The 16,459-nt window shown below is 41.2% G+C and overlaps 1 protein-coding gene across 1 annotated transcript in view; it reads right to left on the reverse strand.

The window, feature by feature from the left end:
- The window catches only part of LOC109823752 (eIF-2-alpha kinase GCN2), a 53,453-nt gene continuing 49,309 nt past the window's right edge, over window positions 12,316-16,459 (reverse strand). Inside the window, exons 25-30 of the mRNA XM_020390121.1 lie at window positions 16,262-16,363; window positions 14,854-14,939; window positions 14,659-14,761; window positions 14,415-14,537; window positions 13,668-13,819; window positions 12,316-12,768 (exon numbers count right to left, since the gene is read on the reverse strand). Coding sequence (XP_020245710.1) covers window positions 13,706-13,819; window positions 14,415-14,537; window positions 14,659-14,761; window positions 14,854-14,939; window positions 16,262-16,363 — 528 coding nt within the window. The 3' untranslated portion in view covers window positions 12,316-12,768; window positions 13,668-13,705. The remainder of the gene's footprint in view (window positions 12,769-13,667; window positions 13,820-14,414; window positions 14,538-14,658; window positions 14,762-14,853; window positions 14,940-16,261; window positions 16,364-16,459) is intronic.

Raw genomic sequence — 16,459 nt, forward strand, 5'->3', positions numbered from 1 at the left:
CAATCTGGCTGAACCTGAACTTTCTGGGCAATTCTACAATCTCCCACCCTCGGCGAAGGATTCTAATCAACAAACTGAGGCCGACTAGTGATGCAAACGCAAGTGCTCAACCTGCTGCATCCAATACGTCATGGCAACGGAACTCAATGCAACGGACTTCCATCCACAGCGACGTGAGACCAAACGGACGTGTTGAACACATCAACACCAAACATACTGTGTCACTCCAAATCGGCTGCATCATAAAGACTGCCTACGTATCCTCTTGCCCAAGGAATCAAGCCTTCACGTAGTTCAGCCTATGGGCCTCCAAAGGCCCTCAATCCAATTTGCGGCTGATAGCATCATCAACGACCCCAAACTGAAGCGATCCGAACACCTCCACCTGAGGTGAAACAATGGCCGTATCCAAAAAATATCCACCAGCTGCATCCAAGTCAACCACCTTATCATCTGCCCCCATAAATAAATGACTCTCACGCTGTGCCACCTCAGCTGGAATCCCAACCAATGCAGAATGACCTGGAGTATGTGGGAAAATCCCACCCAATGTGGAGTAGCATCAACCTCCACCTGCTGCGATATCCCTCTGACCTGATCAATACTCTCCACCTGCCGAGAGTCCAAAGTGACAAACCTGCTCAGACCAAACTCAGAAGCTCCCCACTGATAGCCGAACGAGCCTCTGAATCCTAAATGCGCAATCGGATCCAATCTCACATCAGCGATGTGACCAAGTGCTGGGTAGCCCAATATCCGACGCTAACCAAAATCTAAAGCAGCTCCACTAGATCTAACAACTCTATACGCAGCAGTCGGCAACCTCATAAGATAGCCCAATCGTGTCGAAGCCTGAATACCAGATCCACTGCTCGACAACCAATACCGATCCTCCTCCAGAAAAGAACGGCCCACTAAATCCGCCATCTCATCACGTCGCCCCACTGTCTCCTTCCCTCTGAAGTGTCTCCAACTGCCGTGAGCTCGGCACCAATGCAAGAAAGGACTCCTACTAGAATAAGTACGACTGGTAACCTTTCTGCCCATACACCTCCTCCAACTGTTGCGGACTACTAGGTCTTTATACCAACGGGACTTGGTTGCAACCCAAATATGCCTAGTACAATCCCCAACATAGGAAACAAAATAACGATTACCTCCGGATGATGCCTCCTCGGAAAGCCCCCAAATGCCTGACTGAACACCTCCAATAAGACCTCTCGATCGATGGATAGAAGTGCTGAACTCCACCTCGGTCTCCTCGCTCATCCCAATTTGCTCACAGGACTTCAATCTGCAGGTCATAGCACTCCTCAACAATCTGTGCACGGTATAACCAATAATATATCCAGCATCAAACAATGCCACAGTCTAGCCATAGAAGTAGTCAGCGCCCTATCAACTACCGTGCTCCCAAGCAGATAATACAAGTTACTCCGCCTGACTCCCTTCATCACAATCATGGACCCCGATGTGACCTTCAAGCGAGAATCCGCCAAGGTCACCCTATAGCCTGATGCCTCTAATACCCCAAGTGAAATGATGTTCTTCCTCAGTTGAGGAACGAACCTCACATCAGCCAACTCCCGGATCATCCCGTCACTCATCCGAATCTGAACGGTACCAATACCACCAATAGGGCATCTGTGATCATTACCCATGAGAACAGCATCCCCTCTTTCCAACTCCTAAAAGCTGGAGAACCAATCCCTTCTAGGGCATATGTGGAAAGTAGCACCAGAATCCAACATCCACTCGGTGGAGTCGACAACATCAACTGACGGAAGAGCTGGGCACGAATAGTCCGAAGAATCTGAATCTGAAACATCACCACTAGCCTTGGCAACATTTACCTCTGAAGCTTGAATAGCTTTCCCTTTATTCTTCACGGCTTGCAATTTTTGGCATTCGGCTTTCCAATGTCCATCCTCTCTACAAAAGGCACACTGATTCCTACCAACTGCAGGATGCCCCACTCTAGACTGCGACCTTCTTCCACGGTTTGGACTTCTAGCTCTTGCAACCAATGCCCCCGCAACCGGGCAACCGGCTCAATGGAAGTCTCCTTGTCCTTCTTTCGAAGTTGATAGTTCACAAGGGCTGCGGTGACCTCACTATACGAAAGAGATGCATTCCCATTAATAAGAGTGAGGACGAAGGTCTCATATTCCTCGTCGGGCAAGGAACTCAATAACAACAATGCTTTATCCTCATCTTCAACAATGACATCTACATTCGCCAAATCTGCAAGTAGCTTCGTGTAGTGGTTCATGTGATCACTAATAGATGTCCCCTTCTTCAATTGGAAGCGATAGCTCTTTGTCAAATATTTGCCCTCTAGGACCTCCCAAACCTTCTTTGCCGAAGTTTCATTCATCACATCATATTTTAGATCTTGGGTAAGGCAAGACCTAATCACACCACACGCCGTTCTATTCATCTTATTCCAAATCTTTTCATCCATGTTGTCCGGTTTCCCGTCCAACTCCAACGTATCTGTTTTCGTCAAAAGTTGGTTTTGCTGTGGAATTCATTATATCTTCGGTCGATTACAATAAATTCAAAGAAATAGCCTTTTTATAAGATTTCTTTTACACAACAAAATGAAAATTATAACTCTTGAGAAACAAACGCAGGATCGTTGTTTGGATCGCTGCTTGCGTGGGATCTTTGCCTGTGCCGGGGGTGCGTTAGCCCGTGGACCACCAAATCACAGATTCTGATTGAATCATGAGGGGTTTATGATTCTGACTTCGTTTATCGAAGTGAGAACTTGAAACGATATCTTATCAAGGTAAGATACTCGTTCTTCTTGAAATCAAGTCAAAGCCTGAATATCAAGGAGTTACAGAAGCTCGGGTACTCTGCCCTCTCTGCTCTAAAATCAGCCTGTGGATGCTCTCTGATCAGCCCCCCTCTCAAAATGGCCTTCGGGGGTATTTATAGCCCCTAGGAATAGTTGGCAGAAAACAGGCTCGCGAGACAGCATTTGCTGTCTCGGCGGCGGCGGGGGAGACAGTAAACACTGTCTCGGAAACAGTAACTGCAGGTAGTTTTCGTTTTAACTGCCTTCCCACGTTTCAAACTCTGTTATTTTAGCAGTTATTCACGTGATTTTCGCCCACGATGTTTCCCACGTCCCTTGGCAGTTAATGGCCACGTGTGGGGCAGTTACAAAACCAATTTCTGATCTTTTGAAAGTTGTCTTCTGTGCGAGACAGCAAAGTCTGCCTCGCACGGCGAGACAGCAAAGTCTGTCTCGCACGGCGAGACAGCAAAGTCTGTCTCGCTCGGCGAGACAACAAAGGCTGTTCTTTTGACTTTTTTGGATGACTTCCTTTTGAATTGTGTTTGGATATCTCTCAGTATTTTTTGACGCCTACAGATCCCCCCTCCAAAGTATTCCAGACTCATTCTTTTATAGAGGAGCATGGGATACTTTGGATAAGATAGATTTTACTTACGATCCCTTCAATGCTTGGTTGAGTAGATCGTGTGAAAGGACTTGTGAATGGCTTCAATGCTTGATCTCTGTTGCTTTTAGTCTATTCAGTTCTTTGTAGAATAGCTAATGTTGTCCGTCGAGATCTTGAATTGAAGTTGGTATTTGCTCTTGTGGGTTCAGCTTTTATCACTGAATTGATATATCAATTGAGAGTTCATCAGGTTATCCTTAAGAATGTCCAAATTAATATTCTCCAGAAACTTCCTGTTGAGGGTAGGAATACAGTTTAGACTCGTGTATCCATTGGAGTAATATGGTCTCTTTTTTGTTGGTAGAGATGAACCCGATGATGGAGAGGAAGAATTTTATATTCTATCTCCTGGTCTCTTTTTTTTTGTTGGTAGAGATGAACCCAGAATCGGAGAGGAAGAATTTTATATTCTATCTCCTGGTCTCTTGTTTGTTGGTAGAGATGAACCCAGAATCGGAGAGGAAGAATTTTATATCCTATCTCCTGGTCTCTTGTTTGTTGGTAGAGATAAACCCGGAATCGGAGAGGAAGAATTTTATATTCTATCTCCTGGTACAAAGGAAGTTTGAAGTGGGATTTCTATTCAGATAATCTGAATAAGGTTTGATCAATTGAGATTGGAAGCAATCCTAACTTTTATAGGTTTGATTGCGCAAATCGAAGGTGGACCTCTTGTTCATGGAAGGAATCAAGAGGGGATTTTGGCTTTGGTCCTAACTGTTTAAAGGTTTGACCAAGATGAGAATTTGAGACGATCTTAACTGTTTAAAGGTTTGATCGTTCAATTTGTGGACCTCTCGTTCATGAAACGAATCGAGAGGAGATTTTGGCTTTGGTCCTAACTGTTTAAAGGTTTGACCAAGATGGGAATTTGAGACGATCCTAACTGTTTAAAGGTTTGATCGTTCAATTTGTGGACCTCTCGTTCATGGAACGAATCGAGAGGGGATTTTGGCTTTGGTCCTAACTGTTTAAAGGTTTGACCAAGATGGGAATTTGAGACGATCCTAACTGTTTAAAGGTTTGATCGTTCAATTTGTGGACCTCTCGTTCATGGAACGAATCGAGAGGGGATTTTGGCTTTGGTCCTAACTGTTTAAAGGTTTGACCAAGATGGGAATTTGAGACGATCCTAACTGTTTAAAGGTTTGATCGTTCAATTTGTGGACCTCTCGTTCATGGAACGAATCGAGAGGGGATTTTGGCTTTGGTCCTAACTGTTTAAAGGTTTGACCAAGATGGGAATTTGAGACGATCCTAACTGTTTAAAGGTTTGATCGTTCAATTTGTGGACCTCTCGTTCATGGAACGAATCGAGAGGGGATTTTGGCTTTGGTCCTAACTGTTTAAAGGTTTGACCAAGATGGGAATTTGAGACGATCCTAACTGTTTAAAGGTTTGATCGTTCAATTTGTGGACCTCTCGTTCATGGAACGAATCGAGAGGGGATTTTGGCTTTGGTCCTAACTGTTTAAAGGTTTGACCAAGATGGGAATTTGAGACGATCCTAACTGTTTAAAGGTTTGATCGTTCAATTTGTGGACCTCTCGTTCATGGAACGAATCGAGAGGGGATTTTGGCTTTGGTCCTAACTGTTTAAAGGTTTGACCAAGATGGGAATTTGAGACGATCCTAACTGTTTAAAGGTTTGATCGTTCAATTTGTGGACCTCTCGTTCATGGAACGAATCGAGAGGGGATTTTGGCTTTGGTCCTAACTGTTTAAAGGTTTGACCAAGATGGGAATTTGAGACGATCCTAACTGTTTAAAGGTTTGATCGTTCAATTTGTGGACCTCTCGTTCATGGAACGAATCGAGAGGGGATTTTGGCTTTGGTCCTAACTGTTTAAAGGTTTGACCAAGATGGGAATTTGAGACGATCCTAACTGTTTAAAGGTTTGATCGTTCAATTTGTGGACCTCTCGTTCATGGAACGAATCGAGAGGGGATTTTGGCTTTGGTCCTAACTGTTTAAAGGTTTGACCAAGATGGGAATTTGAGACGATCCTAACTGTTTAAAGGTTTGATCGTTCAATTTGTGGACCTCTCGTTCATGGAACGAATCGAGAGGGGATTTTGGCTTTGGTCCTAACTGTTTAAAGGTTTGACCAAGATGGGAATTTGAGACGATCCTAACTGTTTAAAGGTTTGATCGTTCAATTTGTGGACCTCTCGTTCATGGAACGAATCGAGAGGGGATTTTGGCTTTGGTCCTAACTGTTTAAAGGTTTGACCAAGATGGGAATTTGAGACGATCCTAACTGTTTAAAGGTTTGATCGTTCAATTTGTGGACCTCTCGTTCATGGAACGAATCGAGAGGGGATTTTGGCTTTGGTCCTAACTGTTTAAAGGTTTGACCAAGATGGGAATTTGAGACGATCCTAACTGTTTAAAGGTTTGATCGTTCAATTTGTGGACCTCTCGTTCATGGAACGAATCGAGAGGGGATTTTGGCTTTGGTCCTAACTGTTTAAAGGTTTGACCAAGATGGGAATTTGAGACGATCCTAACTGTTTAAAGGTTTGATCGTTCAATTTGTGGACCTCTCGTTCATGGAACGAATCGAGAGGGGATTTTGGCTTTGGTCCTAACTGTTTAAAGGTTTGACCAAGATGGGAATTTGAGACGATCCTAACTGTTTAAAGGTTTGATCGTTCAATTTGTGGACCTCTCGTTCATGGAACGAATCGAGAGGGGATTTTGGCTTTGGTCCTAACTGTTTAAAGGTTTGACCAAGATGGGAATTTGAGACGATCCTAACTGTTTAAAGGTTTGATCGTTCAATTTGTGGACCTCTCGTTCATGGAACGAATCGAGAGGGGATTTTGGCTTTGGTCCTAACTGTTTAAAGGTTTGACCAAGATGGGAATTTGAGACGATCCTAACTGTTTAAAGGTTTGATCGTTCAATTTGTGGACCTCTCGTTCATGGAACGAATCGAGAGGGGATTTTGGCTTTGGTCCTAACTGTTTAAAGGTTTGACCAAGATGGGAATTTGAGACGATCCTAACTGTTTAAAGGTTTGATCGTTCAATTTGTGGACCTCTCGTTCATGGAACGAATCGAGAGGGGATTTTGGCTTTGGTCCTAACTGTTTAAAGGTTTGACCAAGATGGGAATTTGAGACGATCCTAACTGTTTAAAGGTTTGATCGTTCAATTTGTGGACCTCTCGTTCATGGAACGAATCGAGAGGGGATTTTGGCTTTGGTCCTAACTGTTTAAAGGTTTGACCAAGATGGGAATTTGAGACGATCCTAACTGTTTAAAGGTTTGATCGTTCAATTTGTGGACCTCTCGTTCATGGAACGAATCGAGAGGGGATTTTGGCTTTGGTCCTAACTGTTTAAAGGTTTGACCAAGATGGGAATTTGAGACGATCCTAACTGTTTAAAGGTTTGATCGTTCAATTTGTGGACCTCTCGTTCATGGAACGAATCGAGAGGGGATTTTGGCTTTGGTCCTAACTGTTTAAAGGTTTGACCAAGATGGGAATTTGAGACGATCCTAACTGTTTAAAGGTTTGATCGTTCAATTTGTGGACCTCTCGTTCATGGAACGAATCGAGAGGGGATTTTGGCTTTGGTCCTAACTGTTTAAAGGTTTGACCAAGATGGGAATTTGAGACGATCCTAACTGTTTAAAGGTTTGATCGTTCAATTTGTGGACCTCTCGTTCATGGAACGAATCGAGAGGGGATTTTGGCTTTGGTCCTAACTGTTTAAAGGTTTGACCAAGATGGGAATTTGAGACGATCCTAACTGTTTAAAGGTTTGATCGTTCAATTTGTGGACCTCTCGTTCATGGAACGAATCGAGAGGGGATTTTGGCTTTGGTCCTAACTGTTTAAAGGTTTGACCAAGATGGGAATTTGAGACGATCCTAACTGTTTAAAGGTTTGATCGTTCAATTTGTGGACCTCTCGTTCATGGAACGAATCGAGAGGGGATTTTGGCTTTGGTCCTAACTGTTTAAAGGTTAGCTATTTGACAAGCGCGGCGTTGGCGTTGTCTCTGACGAGCTCTTTTCGTCAATGCCGGTGGGCTTTGATTTAATGACTCTTTACTTGGCGAAGAGCCATTATGAGCAGAGAGGTTGTGAGTAGAATCCTCAGCAACAATTAGGCGAGAGTCTTCATTCTGTGCCTTCTTTGGCATGGAAGTCTTCTTCAATGTTGAGATCCTCTTGTACTTGCGAGACAATGAAGATCTTGAAGAGGATGATGAGAGATATTCCTCAAACTTGGTTTGGTCGAATTCGTATTCGACCATGGATTCAACTGGAATCTTGATCGGCTGCGACACGACGGTCTCGGCAGCGAGACCGTTGGCTCCCACTGTGGTCGCCAGTTTGTTTTCGTCAAAAGTTGGTTTTGCTGTGGAATTCATTATATCTTCGGTCGATTACAATAAATTCAAAGAAATAGCCTTTTTATAAGACTTCTTTTACACAACAAAATGAAAATTACAACTCTTGAGAAACATGGGAAACAAACGCAGGATCGTTGTTTGGATCACTGCTTGCGTGGGATCTTTGCCTGTGTCGGGGGTGCGTTAGCCCGTGGACCACCAAATCACAGATTCTGATTGAATCGTGAGGGGTTTATGATTCTGACTTCGTTTATCGAAGTGAGAACTTGAAACGATATCTTATCAAGGTAAGATAGTCGTTCTTCTTGAAATCAAGTCAAAGCCTGAATATCAAGGAGTTACAGAAGCTCGGGTACGCTGCCCTCTCTGCTCTGAAATCAGCCTGTGGATGCTCTCTGATCAGCCCCCCTCTCAAAATGGCCTTCGGGGGTATTTATAGCCCCTAGGAACAGTTGGCAGAAAACAGGCTCGCGAGACAGCATTTGCTGTCTCGGCGGGCGAGACAGTGTTTGCTGTCTCGGCGGGCGAGACAGTGTTTGCCGAAAATATGCTCGATCCTCGTCAGAAGTGACCCTAGGGGGGTATTTATAGCCTCAGGGGTCTGCAACTGAAAAAACTCAACAAATGACGACATTAGTACGGCGAGACAGTGTTTGCTGTCTCGACCCGCGAGACAGTAAACACTGTCTCGGAAACAGTAACCGCAGGCAGTTTTCGTTTTAACTGCCTTCCCACGTTTCAAACTCCGTTATTTTAGCAGTTATTCACGTGATTTTCACCCACGATGTTTCCCACGTCCCTTGGCAGTTAATGGCCACGTGTGGGGCAGTTACAAAACCAATTTCTGATCTTTTGAAAGCTGTCTTCTGTGCGAGACAGCAAAGTCTGCCTCGCACGGTCTCGCACGGCGAGACAGCAAAGTCTGTCTCGCTCGGCGAGACAGCAAAGTCTGTCTCGCACGGCGAGACAACAAAGGCTGTTCTTTTGACTTTTTTGGATGACTTCCTTTTGAATTATGTTTGGATATCTCTCAGCATTTTTTGACGCCTACAGTATCTTCCAAATTTTGCGCATTTAGCGCATCCATGACTTCGCATCTCCAAAATCCAAAATTATTTGCGCCGTTGAACTTTTCCACATCTATTTTCATAGAATGTATATTCAAACTTTGGACGACCCTCACACTAGAAGAACCCTCCCCACTTTTATCTTTTCCGTCCATAATCTCAAAGCATCCAAATAAACAATTGCGGAACAGATAGAAAATAGATCCAACTTGAAAAAGATAGAAACTTTACCACAAAGATCCCACCTTTATCACCAATCGAAGCTCTAGAAGAGCTTCCCAACTGATCTACACCTCCTAAAAAAGCCCAAGCGTTGCCCGGAGCTCTGATACCACTTGTTGTGCCTCGAGAATTCAAACCAATCGCCGAGAAAAGATAAACCAACAACCAAAATCAATAGCACAAACAATCAAACACCAGTTTTACGTGGTTCGGCAAGATGCCTACGTCCACGGGGCAAGGAGAGAAGAGTTTTCACTATTAGAAATCAAGAGGAACAAACTAGGGTTACAAATCTCTCATAAACCCTCAACAATCAACTCTCAATCTCTCCAATTGCTCCTAGAATAGAAGCCCAAAGAAAACTCTCACAATCTGCTCAAAAACTCCTGCCTTGCATACCCTAAAAAACACCCAAAGGGTATTTATACAAACCCAAAACGAAGCGGGTCTGAAAACAGGCAGCCCAGCCCAAAACAGCGTCGGTCGACCGGACCGGTCGACCGCGATCAATTCCGGTCGACCGGCCCGGTCGACGCAAACATAACCGTACGCCCACACCACCCCCCCCCCCACCACACACCACCACAACCCACACACAAACCCCAATTTTCAGATTGATCTCAATACCCTCCCTACATGTAATTTACAATAACAAAAATGTCTGTTGAGTAAAACTCCCCATAAGTACTGTCATTTACAGGTTGGACCTTTACTCTTGTCTCAGCTTAACTCTTAGCTTATCTCACCTACCCCCCCCACTGTTAGAATTGGCCGAAAGTTCAGGTTTTCAGCAAGATTGGGTGGTGGTCGACCGCGCCGCGGTCGACGCATTCGTGGCACAAGGCTTATGGGCTCGTGTATGTGGGGGTCGATTCGGCTATCCGGTCGACCGCAGATTTCTGGGCTCTGGTGCGGATCGACCGCCGAACGTCTCTGGACGTTTGAGTCACCCGACTGGTGGAGGGCGTCGAGCCGGTCCGGTCCGCCGCGATGGATCGCAGTCGACCGTGTTTGGTTCACGACCGCCGAAGCGGTTTTTTTGGGCTGGCGTCTGTTTCCAGAACCCCGTTTCGTTTGGGTTTCATAAATACCACAAACTTGGTTTTAGGGTTGGATAGCAAAGGGTTTGCAACATTGAGGGTGAGGTTTTGGGCGCTTCCTATTGTTGACGCAATGTGGAGAGGTTAGAGTGGGTTGTGAGGGTTTTTTTGTGAGATGTGTAACCCCTAGTTTTGTTCCTCTTGCTTTCAATAGATTGAAACTCCTTCTCTCCTTTGCCCCTGGACGTTTAGGGCATCTTGCGCCGAACCCACGTCAAACTGGTGTTTGATTGTTTGTGCTTATTGATTTTGGGTTGTTGGTTTATCTTTTCTCCGGCGTTGGTTTTTGAATTCTCGAGGCACAACCAAGTGGTTCCAAGAGCTCGCTGAGACACCCCATAATTTAGGGGATTATGTGAGAGAAACAAAGTCAAGGATCTATGGAGAACAGCCCCCAAAGTTCAGTGGGGTTTCACTTACATGTGGAAAAGGATCAGATAAAAGATCAATTTTTAACTTATTTAAGGATGTGAAAAACTATAAGAAAAATGCTCTGTTCTTAAATTTAACTAGCAGTTTCGCTTAACGTCCAAATCGTCCTTACTTCACCCTTTGACGAAAGTTAAAAATTTGTAAGAAGTGTGACGTCCTCATCCTGGAGAATTAGCTAAAAAATGTTAAACAGAATAAAAATTAAAATGCGGCTACTTATTAAGAAAAAGTGAAAAAAAGTTATGCAGATCGAACTACGGACCTTCAGTTTACAAGACTGACGCTCTACCACTGAGCTATAAGGGCTTCTCTCTTCCGATAAATTTTCAACGTCCTAAAGCTAAAGTACTCGACACTCCTTTCAAAGACAGCAGCTAAAAATAACTTTGTAAACCATCAGCCATGAAAGCATTTGGCAACTGTGGCGTGTTTACCGTTTCAGTTTTTGTTTTCAACAAAAATAATAAAATGTGTTTGGCAACCGGGGCGTTTTTTTGACTTGACGCTTTACAAAATCCAAAAAATAAACACTTTTCTCAAAACACCAAAAATGTGTTTTGAGATTCCGTTTTTCATCTAAGCTGGGATTAGCATGAGGTAATCCATCTTTTCGGATGGGACTAATCTCTGCTCGTGTTTCCTCAAACCCGGGATTAGCCCTTTATGAATCGTCCCCCAGTAGGGACGCACCGGGACCTTACACTATTGTATCTATATATTGAAATAACAAGTAGAAAGCTTCAAAACATAATGCTGAACAACTAAACAAAGTCCAACAACATCAATTTGAAGCAGCCCAAAGTAAGCATATCCATCCAACCATGCTTGCACCTGCTGAGAGCTGATACATTTTTTTTCACCAGTATGCAACATATTTAGGACAAAGAGATCATTTCTTCCTCGAAGTGTTGCTGAATGCTCAAGTTGCCTTATTTTTCATATATGTATGTATGTATGTATACAACACACACAAACACATACATATACATATATGACCAAGGTAATCATTTTTTGAACCTACAATTAAATATTTAACAAATTAATGAAAATATTTAACAAACTAAAGACATGATAGTGGTTTTTTACTGTTCTTGTACATCTTGCAAATCTTAAAAAATAATTTTTTAATTCATAAAAAGGGTTGAGGTCAAAAAAATTTGGAGGAAAGTAGTAAAAAGTCTTTTTTTTTCATTTTTTTCATTTTTTTCATTTTTTTCATTTTTAGTTTAGAGAAAAATGAGACAAATTGATACAAACCCATGAAGAAATACAAAAGACAGTCGCGTCATCGATCCGTAAGATATTTGACTATAAAATCACAAAATGATAACATTAAAACCACAAACATAATTTAAAGAGCAATATAGGTAAGTTAATATTTTAGGGGAAAATTTTGAGAGCTCCTCAGTACTTCAGAATATTTAAAGAGTAATATAGGTAAATTAATATTTTAGGGGGAAACTTGAGAGCTCCTCAATACTTTAGGATGAGTTAGTTATGTTGTCCATACATTTATTTTGGAAGCAATCTAGATTTGTGAAGATAAAATATTGTGCGGGGAACAACAAAACAATAACAAAGAAACTTTAGTGATTTCTTAATTGAGGAAATTGATACAGAAACTCTCACAAAGTAATATCACTACGCCTCTCCAACTGTCAATAACCTATTTATTGAGATAATTGATACAGAAACTCTCACAAAGTGAGAGAACTACGTCTCTCCAACTGTCAATAACCTATTTATTGACATTTCAAGGAATACAGTAGTTCCAAAAAAAATTTATACATATGGAACAGGCATACACGATACACCTATACAACAAGAAGTTTATATTGCTGACAGACTCGACAATCAACCGCAAAATTTTTATATTTACATGTTAATCTCTGCCTTATATCTGTTTGAAGGTCTACGTACATGCTGCTCTTGAATTTTCTTCTCCTGCTCTCTCTCTTTGAATGACAACGTTGATACTTCCCATCCTTCTTGAAATAGGATGAAAATTCTCCCAATATATGTCCCGCTGTCATCGAAAGGATGGTATATCCCATCATAAGCAAGCACTCTGAATTTTCCATCGTATTCAAACCGTTCATGGCTGCCGTTAAAAATGCATTTCCTCAATAAAGAATTATGTGAAAATACAAACTAACCAGTAAATGTCATATGGTCATATTCAAACAACTCCCCTCCCAAGCACACCCAAAAAAAAAGCAATATTTTTGAGAGAAGACTCGGGACAATTGGACACTAATGGTGCCATAAGGTTTAGAGAAAATTTACGGTCTTTCCTACATGGGTGCAAGTGGGTATGGATATAAACCACTAAACCTCAATCCATCTCAAGAATGAATCAAGGGGTTTTTTGACATTAGTCCCCCATATCTTTCATAATTTGATGTTAGTCCCCCAAATCATCATCTTTTGAAATTAGTCTCCCAACTCTATACATTTTGAAATTGGGCCCCCTAATCTTATAAGTGTTCTGAAATTAGACCCTCATGTCAACACCTGGTTAAAAGATTTGGGGGACTAACTTTCAAAATGCTTTAAAGGAATTAGGTGACTAATTTCAAAACATGATCATTTAGGGGGACTATGTTAAAATACTCAAAAAGATTTGGGGGACTGATTTCATAATATGAAGATTTGGGGGACTAATTCCAAAATATGAAAGATTTGGCGGACTAATATCGAAAAAGCATAGAAATATGAATATGAAAAGTTCATATCTATTTGGATATGAATGAGGAACCAAACTGCAAGGTAACATTGCATGTAGTAGACCCAAAGTGTGACCATTTTATATTTTACATTATGCTTGAAATACTTCACGCTCACGTGCTATTTCAACATTTAAATCTAACATATTAAGTTGGAGCAAGTAGTATTCTGAAAGCAATGTAATCTTTTCAAGCATATTTACTTTATGTAAACAATCAAGCCATAGAACCAGCTCTTTTCTGAACCTGCCCTCAAATTAGTTTATGAACAAACCTGAAGAATATATTCCAGCATGGTAACACGATAATGGCTCAATTCCACTTCTTTAGATCCCGGGTATGTACAGAACCTGCTGCCTCTGACAAAAAATCTATTATCTCCCCTCTCTCTACATCTTTCTCTTTCTTCAGTTCAAGATGACGAACCTAGAGAAACACAAGTTTTTTTAATTAGAGACTCCAATAAGCTTACCTGGAAGACATGTTACTCCAAAGTTACCAGGAGGAGAAGCTATTAACATGATTCTTAACATGGATCATGAGCAATGTGAACTGCACTAATGAGTTCCCAAAACATATGATGTATCTTGTAAAGTTTTTGAACGTTGCTGATTATGATGAAAAAAAAATATGGATCCTCCTTTGGTATAACCTAAATCGTTAGGATCTCTCTCGATAAGTAATTTCAAAAAAATCCCTATATTTTGCAATTACTTGATGCATAGATCTTCAAAATGGACAAGTTTTTGTTTATGATCTTTTAAAACATCCAATTTCATCTCACACTATGCACTAAAGTAAGGGTCATAATTAAATTGGTTATTTGGTAGGACTGTAAACCTGCCCTTATGCTCTTCAGTCTTATTTTATTGATAATAAGAAAACTAATATTTACAAAGAAAAGCAAATGGGATAAGAGTAAACTAGAAATTTGTATAAGGCCTCCTAAGTCTATGTAGCGCTGATGATCAAGTCAATAGTTGCACTATTAATCCATGACATGAAAGGCTTGAAGTATTACCCTGACTAGACCTGTTTGAGATACACCAGCCTCAGTTATTATAATCAGGCATTTGATATCATGGTCAGCTGCATATTCATACTGTTCAGTGAGGCTTGGATCTGAGAGAGGAACAAACTCAGCCTGATGATAAAACAATATACTAGAATGAGTTATTGGGAAAATTATATTTTATTAGCGACAGATAAGTCCTCATGCAGATCTTTGCTGAAATTTGAATATAAGAAATTATGAATATACCAACCTTTATATTGGCTTGCCACAACTCAGAAACCAATTCCATGCGCTCGTGTAGTAATCCTCCCCCACCTCTTGAACAAACAAGCACATTGATACTGGGATCAATTCTGAAAAAGCAAGGAAGGACAAGCAAGAACTCAATTAATTCCAGTAAATGATCAATGGAGATTACCAAATTATCAAGGTGTTGAGGCTGCACCTGGAGGGCCCGACATCAATAGGACAACGAAGAAGAATTTTCTCCAGCGCCAGGCTGACTCCGACTGCACCAGGAGGGTTGAATTTCTGGTCCATGAAGACAAAAAGATCAGTCCAGAGAATTGAATGGAGAAATTTTCAAAATAGACCCAGTCACAGATTTATTCCCAAAAAGCGATCCACTTGAAAACTTAATTACAAAAATGACCCAGTTACGACCATGCCAGCATTGCGGGTTGAAACTAGGTTGATTTTTAGAAAAAACACACTTTTCTAATTAGCCAGGGTTGGCAACCCTAACTAATTAGAAACTAGTTAAAATAGACAGGATTAGGAACTCCGTCTATTCTGAACTAGGTTCAAACTTGTCAGGGTTGGCAATTCTAACTAATTCAGAATATGTTCAAAAACGTTGGGGTCGCCAACTCCGACTATTTCGAACATAGTTCAAAATCCTGACTTGCCAACCTCGATTATTTGGCAGAGAATCTTGAGTATTTTGCTGGCAAAAAATGTCTAAGTATAATAGATAGGCGCCAAATTTCTGCCAGCAAAAAACTCAGTATCTTTGTCAAATAGTCGGGGTTGGCAAGCCAAACTACTTTGAACCTAGTCCAAAATACTAATTTCTAATTAGTTAGGGTTGCAAACCCCGAAAATTAAAAAAGAGCATTTTTTTATAAAAATCGACCCAGTTTCAACCCACGCTGCTAACGTGGTCGAAACTAGGACAATTTTTGTGATTAAGTTTCAAGTGGGTTGATTTTTAGGAATAAATGTGTAAATGAGTCTATTTTGAAAACCTCTCCCATATAGATGCCTTGTATTTCACTGGTGATGAATAACATCTCCTAGGAAAGTGAGTGGAGGTGCTATGGATGATCTTGAGTAATGAAAAACATGACAACAGAAAAAGGGAATATACCATATGTGAACCGAAGGTACAGAAATAAGAAAACACATGACAATATCTAAGGACGGGGAAGAGAAAACTTTGCATATTAGCACATTATAAGTCACGCCTCGCCTCTATTTGTAAGAAGGTTATATTCATTGGTGAGGAGATAAAAGTTAGAGCTAAACTTGACCAATTAGCAAGAAGCTAAAGGGAATAGAAATTGAGGCAGTCCAAAATGTGCAAGGGACCATTTTTTGTCCCGGATAGACAGGATTATGTCCCTTTGTTTACAAGTATTTATACATGTAATATATCATGATGAATCTCAATTTTATAGACGAATATACAAGAGGCTCTAAACATCTATCAAAAGGATAAAGAAAGTCCTTCAATATTTTATTTCAGTGTGAACTTGTGACAACCTGTAAATGTCACTAGTCTAAGGAAATCAGTATAAACAGGAGATTATTTTGGTGTTCGAAGGAAACTAAATGTCACATGTGTAACCTACATATTCATGCCACATTTGATGAAGTAAAAAGTCATAGCGACCGCCAACAGCAAGCAAAGTGCCCTCAGATGCTGATTCTTGAGCATTTCCTTTTAAATATATCTGCGAAAATAAAGATCAATGCAGTTAGAAATCAAAGAAAACATTAGGTGCCTACAGCTTTTAGAAAGGTGTCCCTTTAAATAAGAATAAATGGAA

Source organism: Asparagus officinalis, chromosome 9 (assembly GCF_001876935.1).
Source record: "Asparagus officinalis chromosome 9, Aspof.V1, whole genome shotgun sequence".
Classification (NCBI taxonomy): domain Eukaryota; kingdom Viridiplantae; phylum Streptophyta; class Magnoliopsida; order Asparagales; family Asparagaceae; genus Asparagus; species Asparagus officinalis.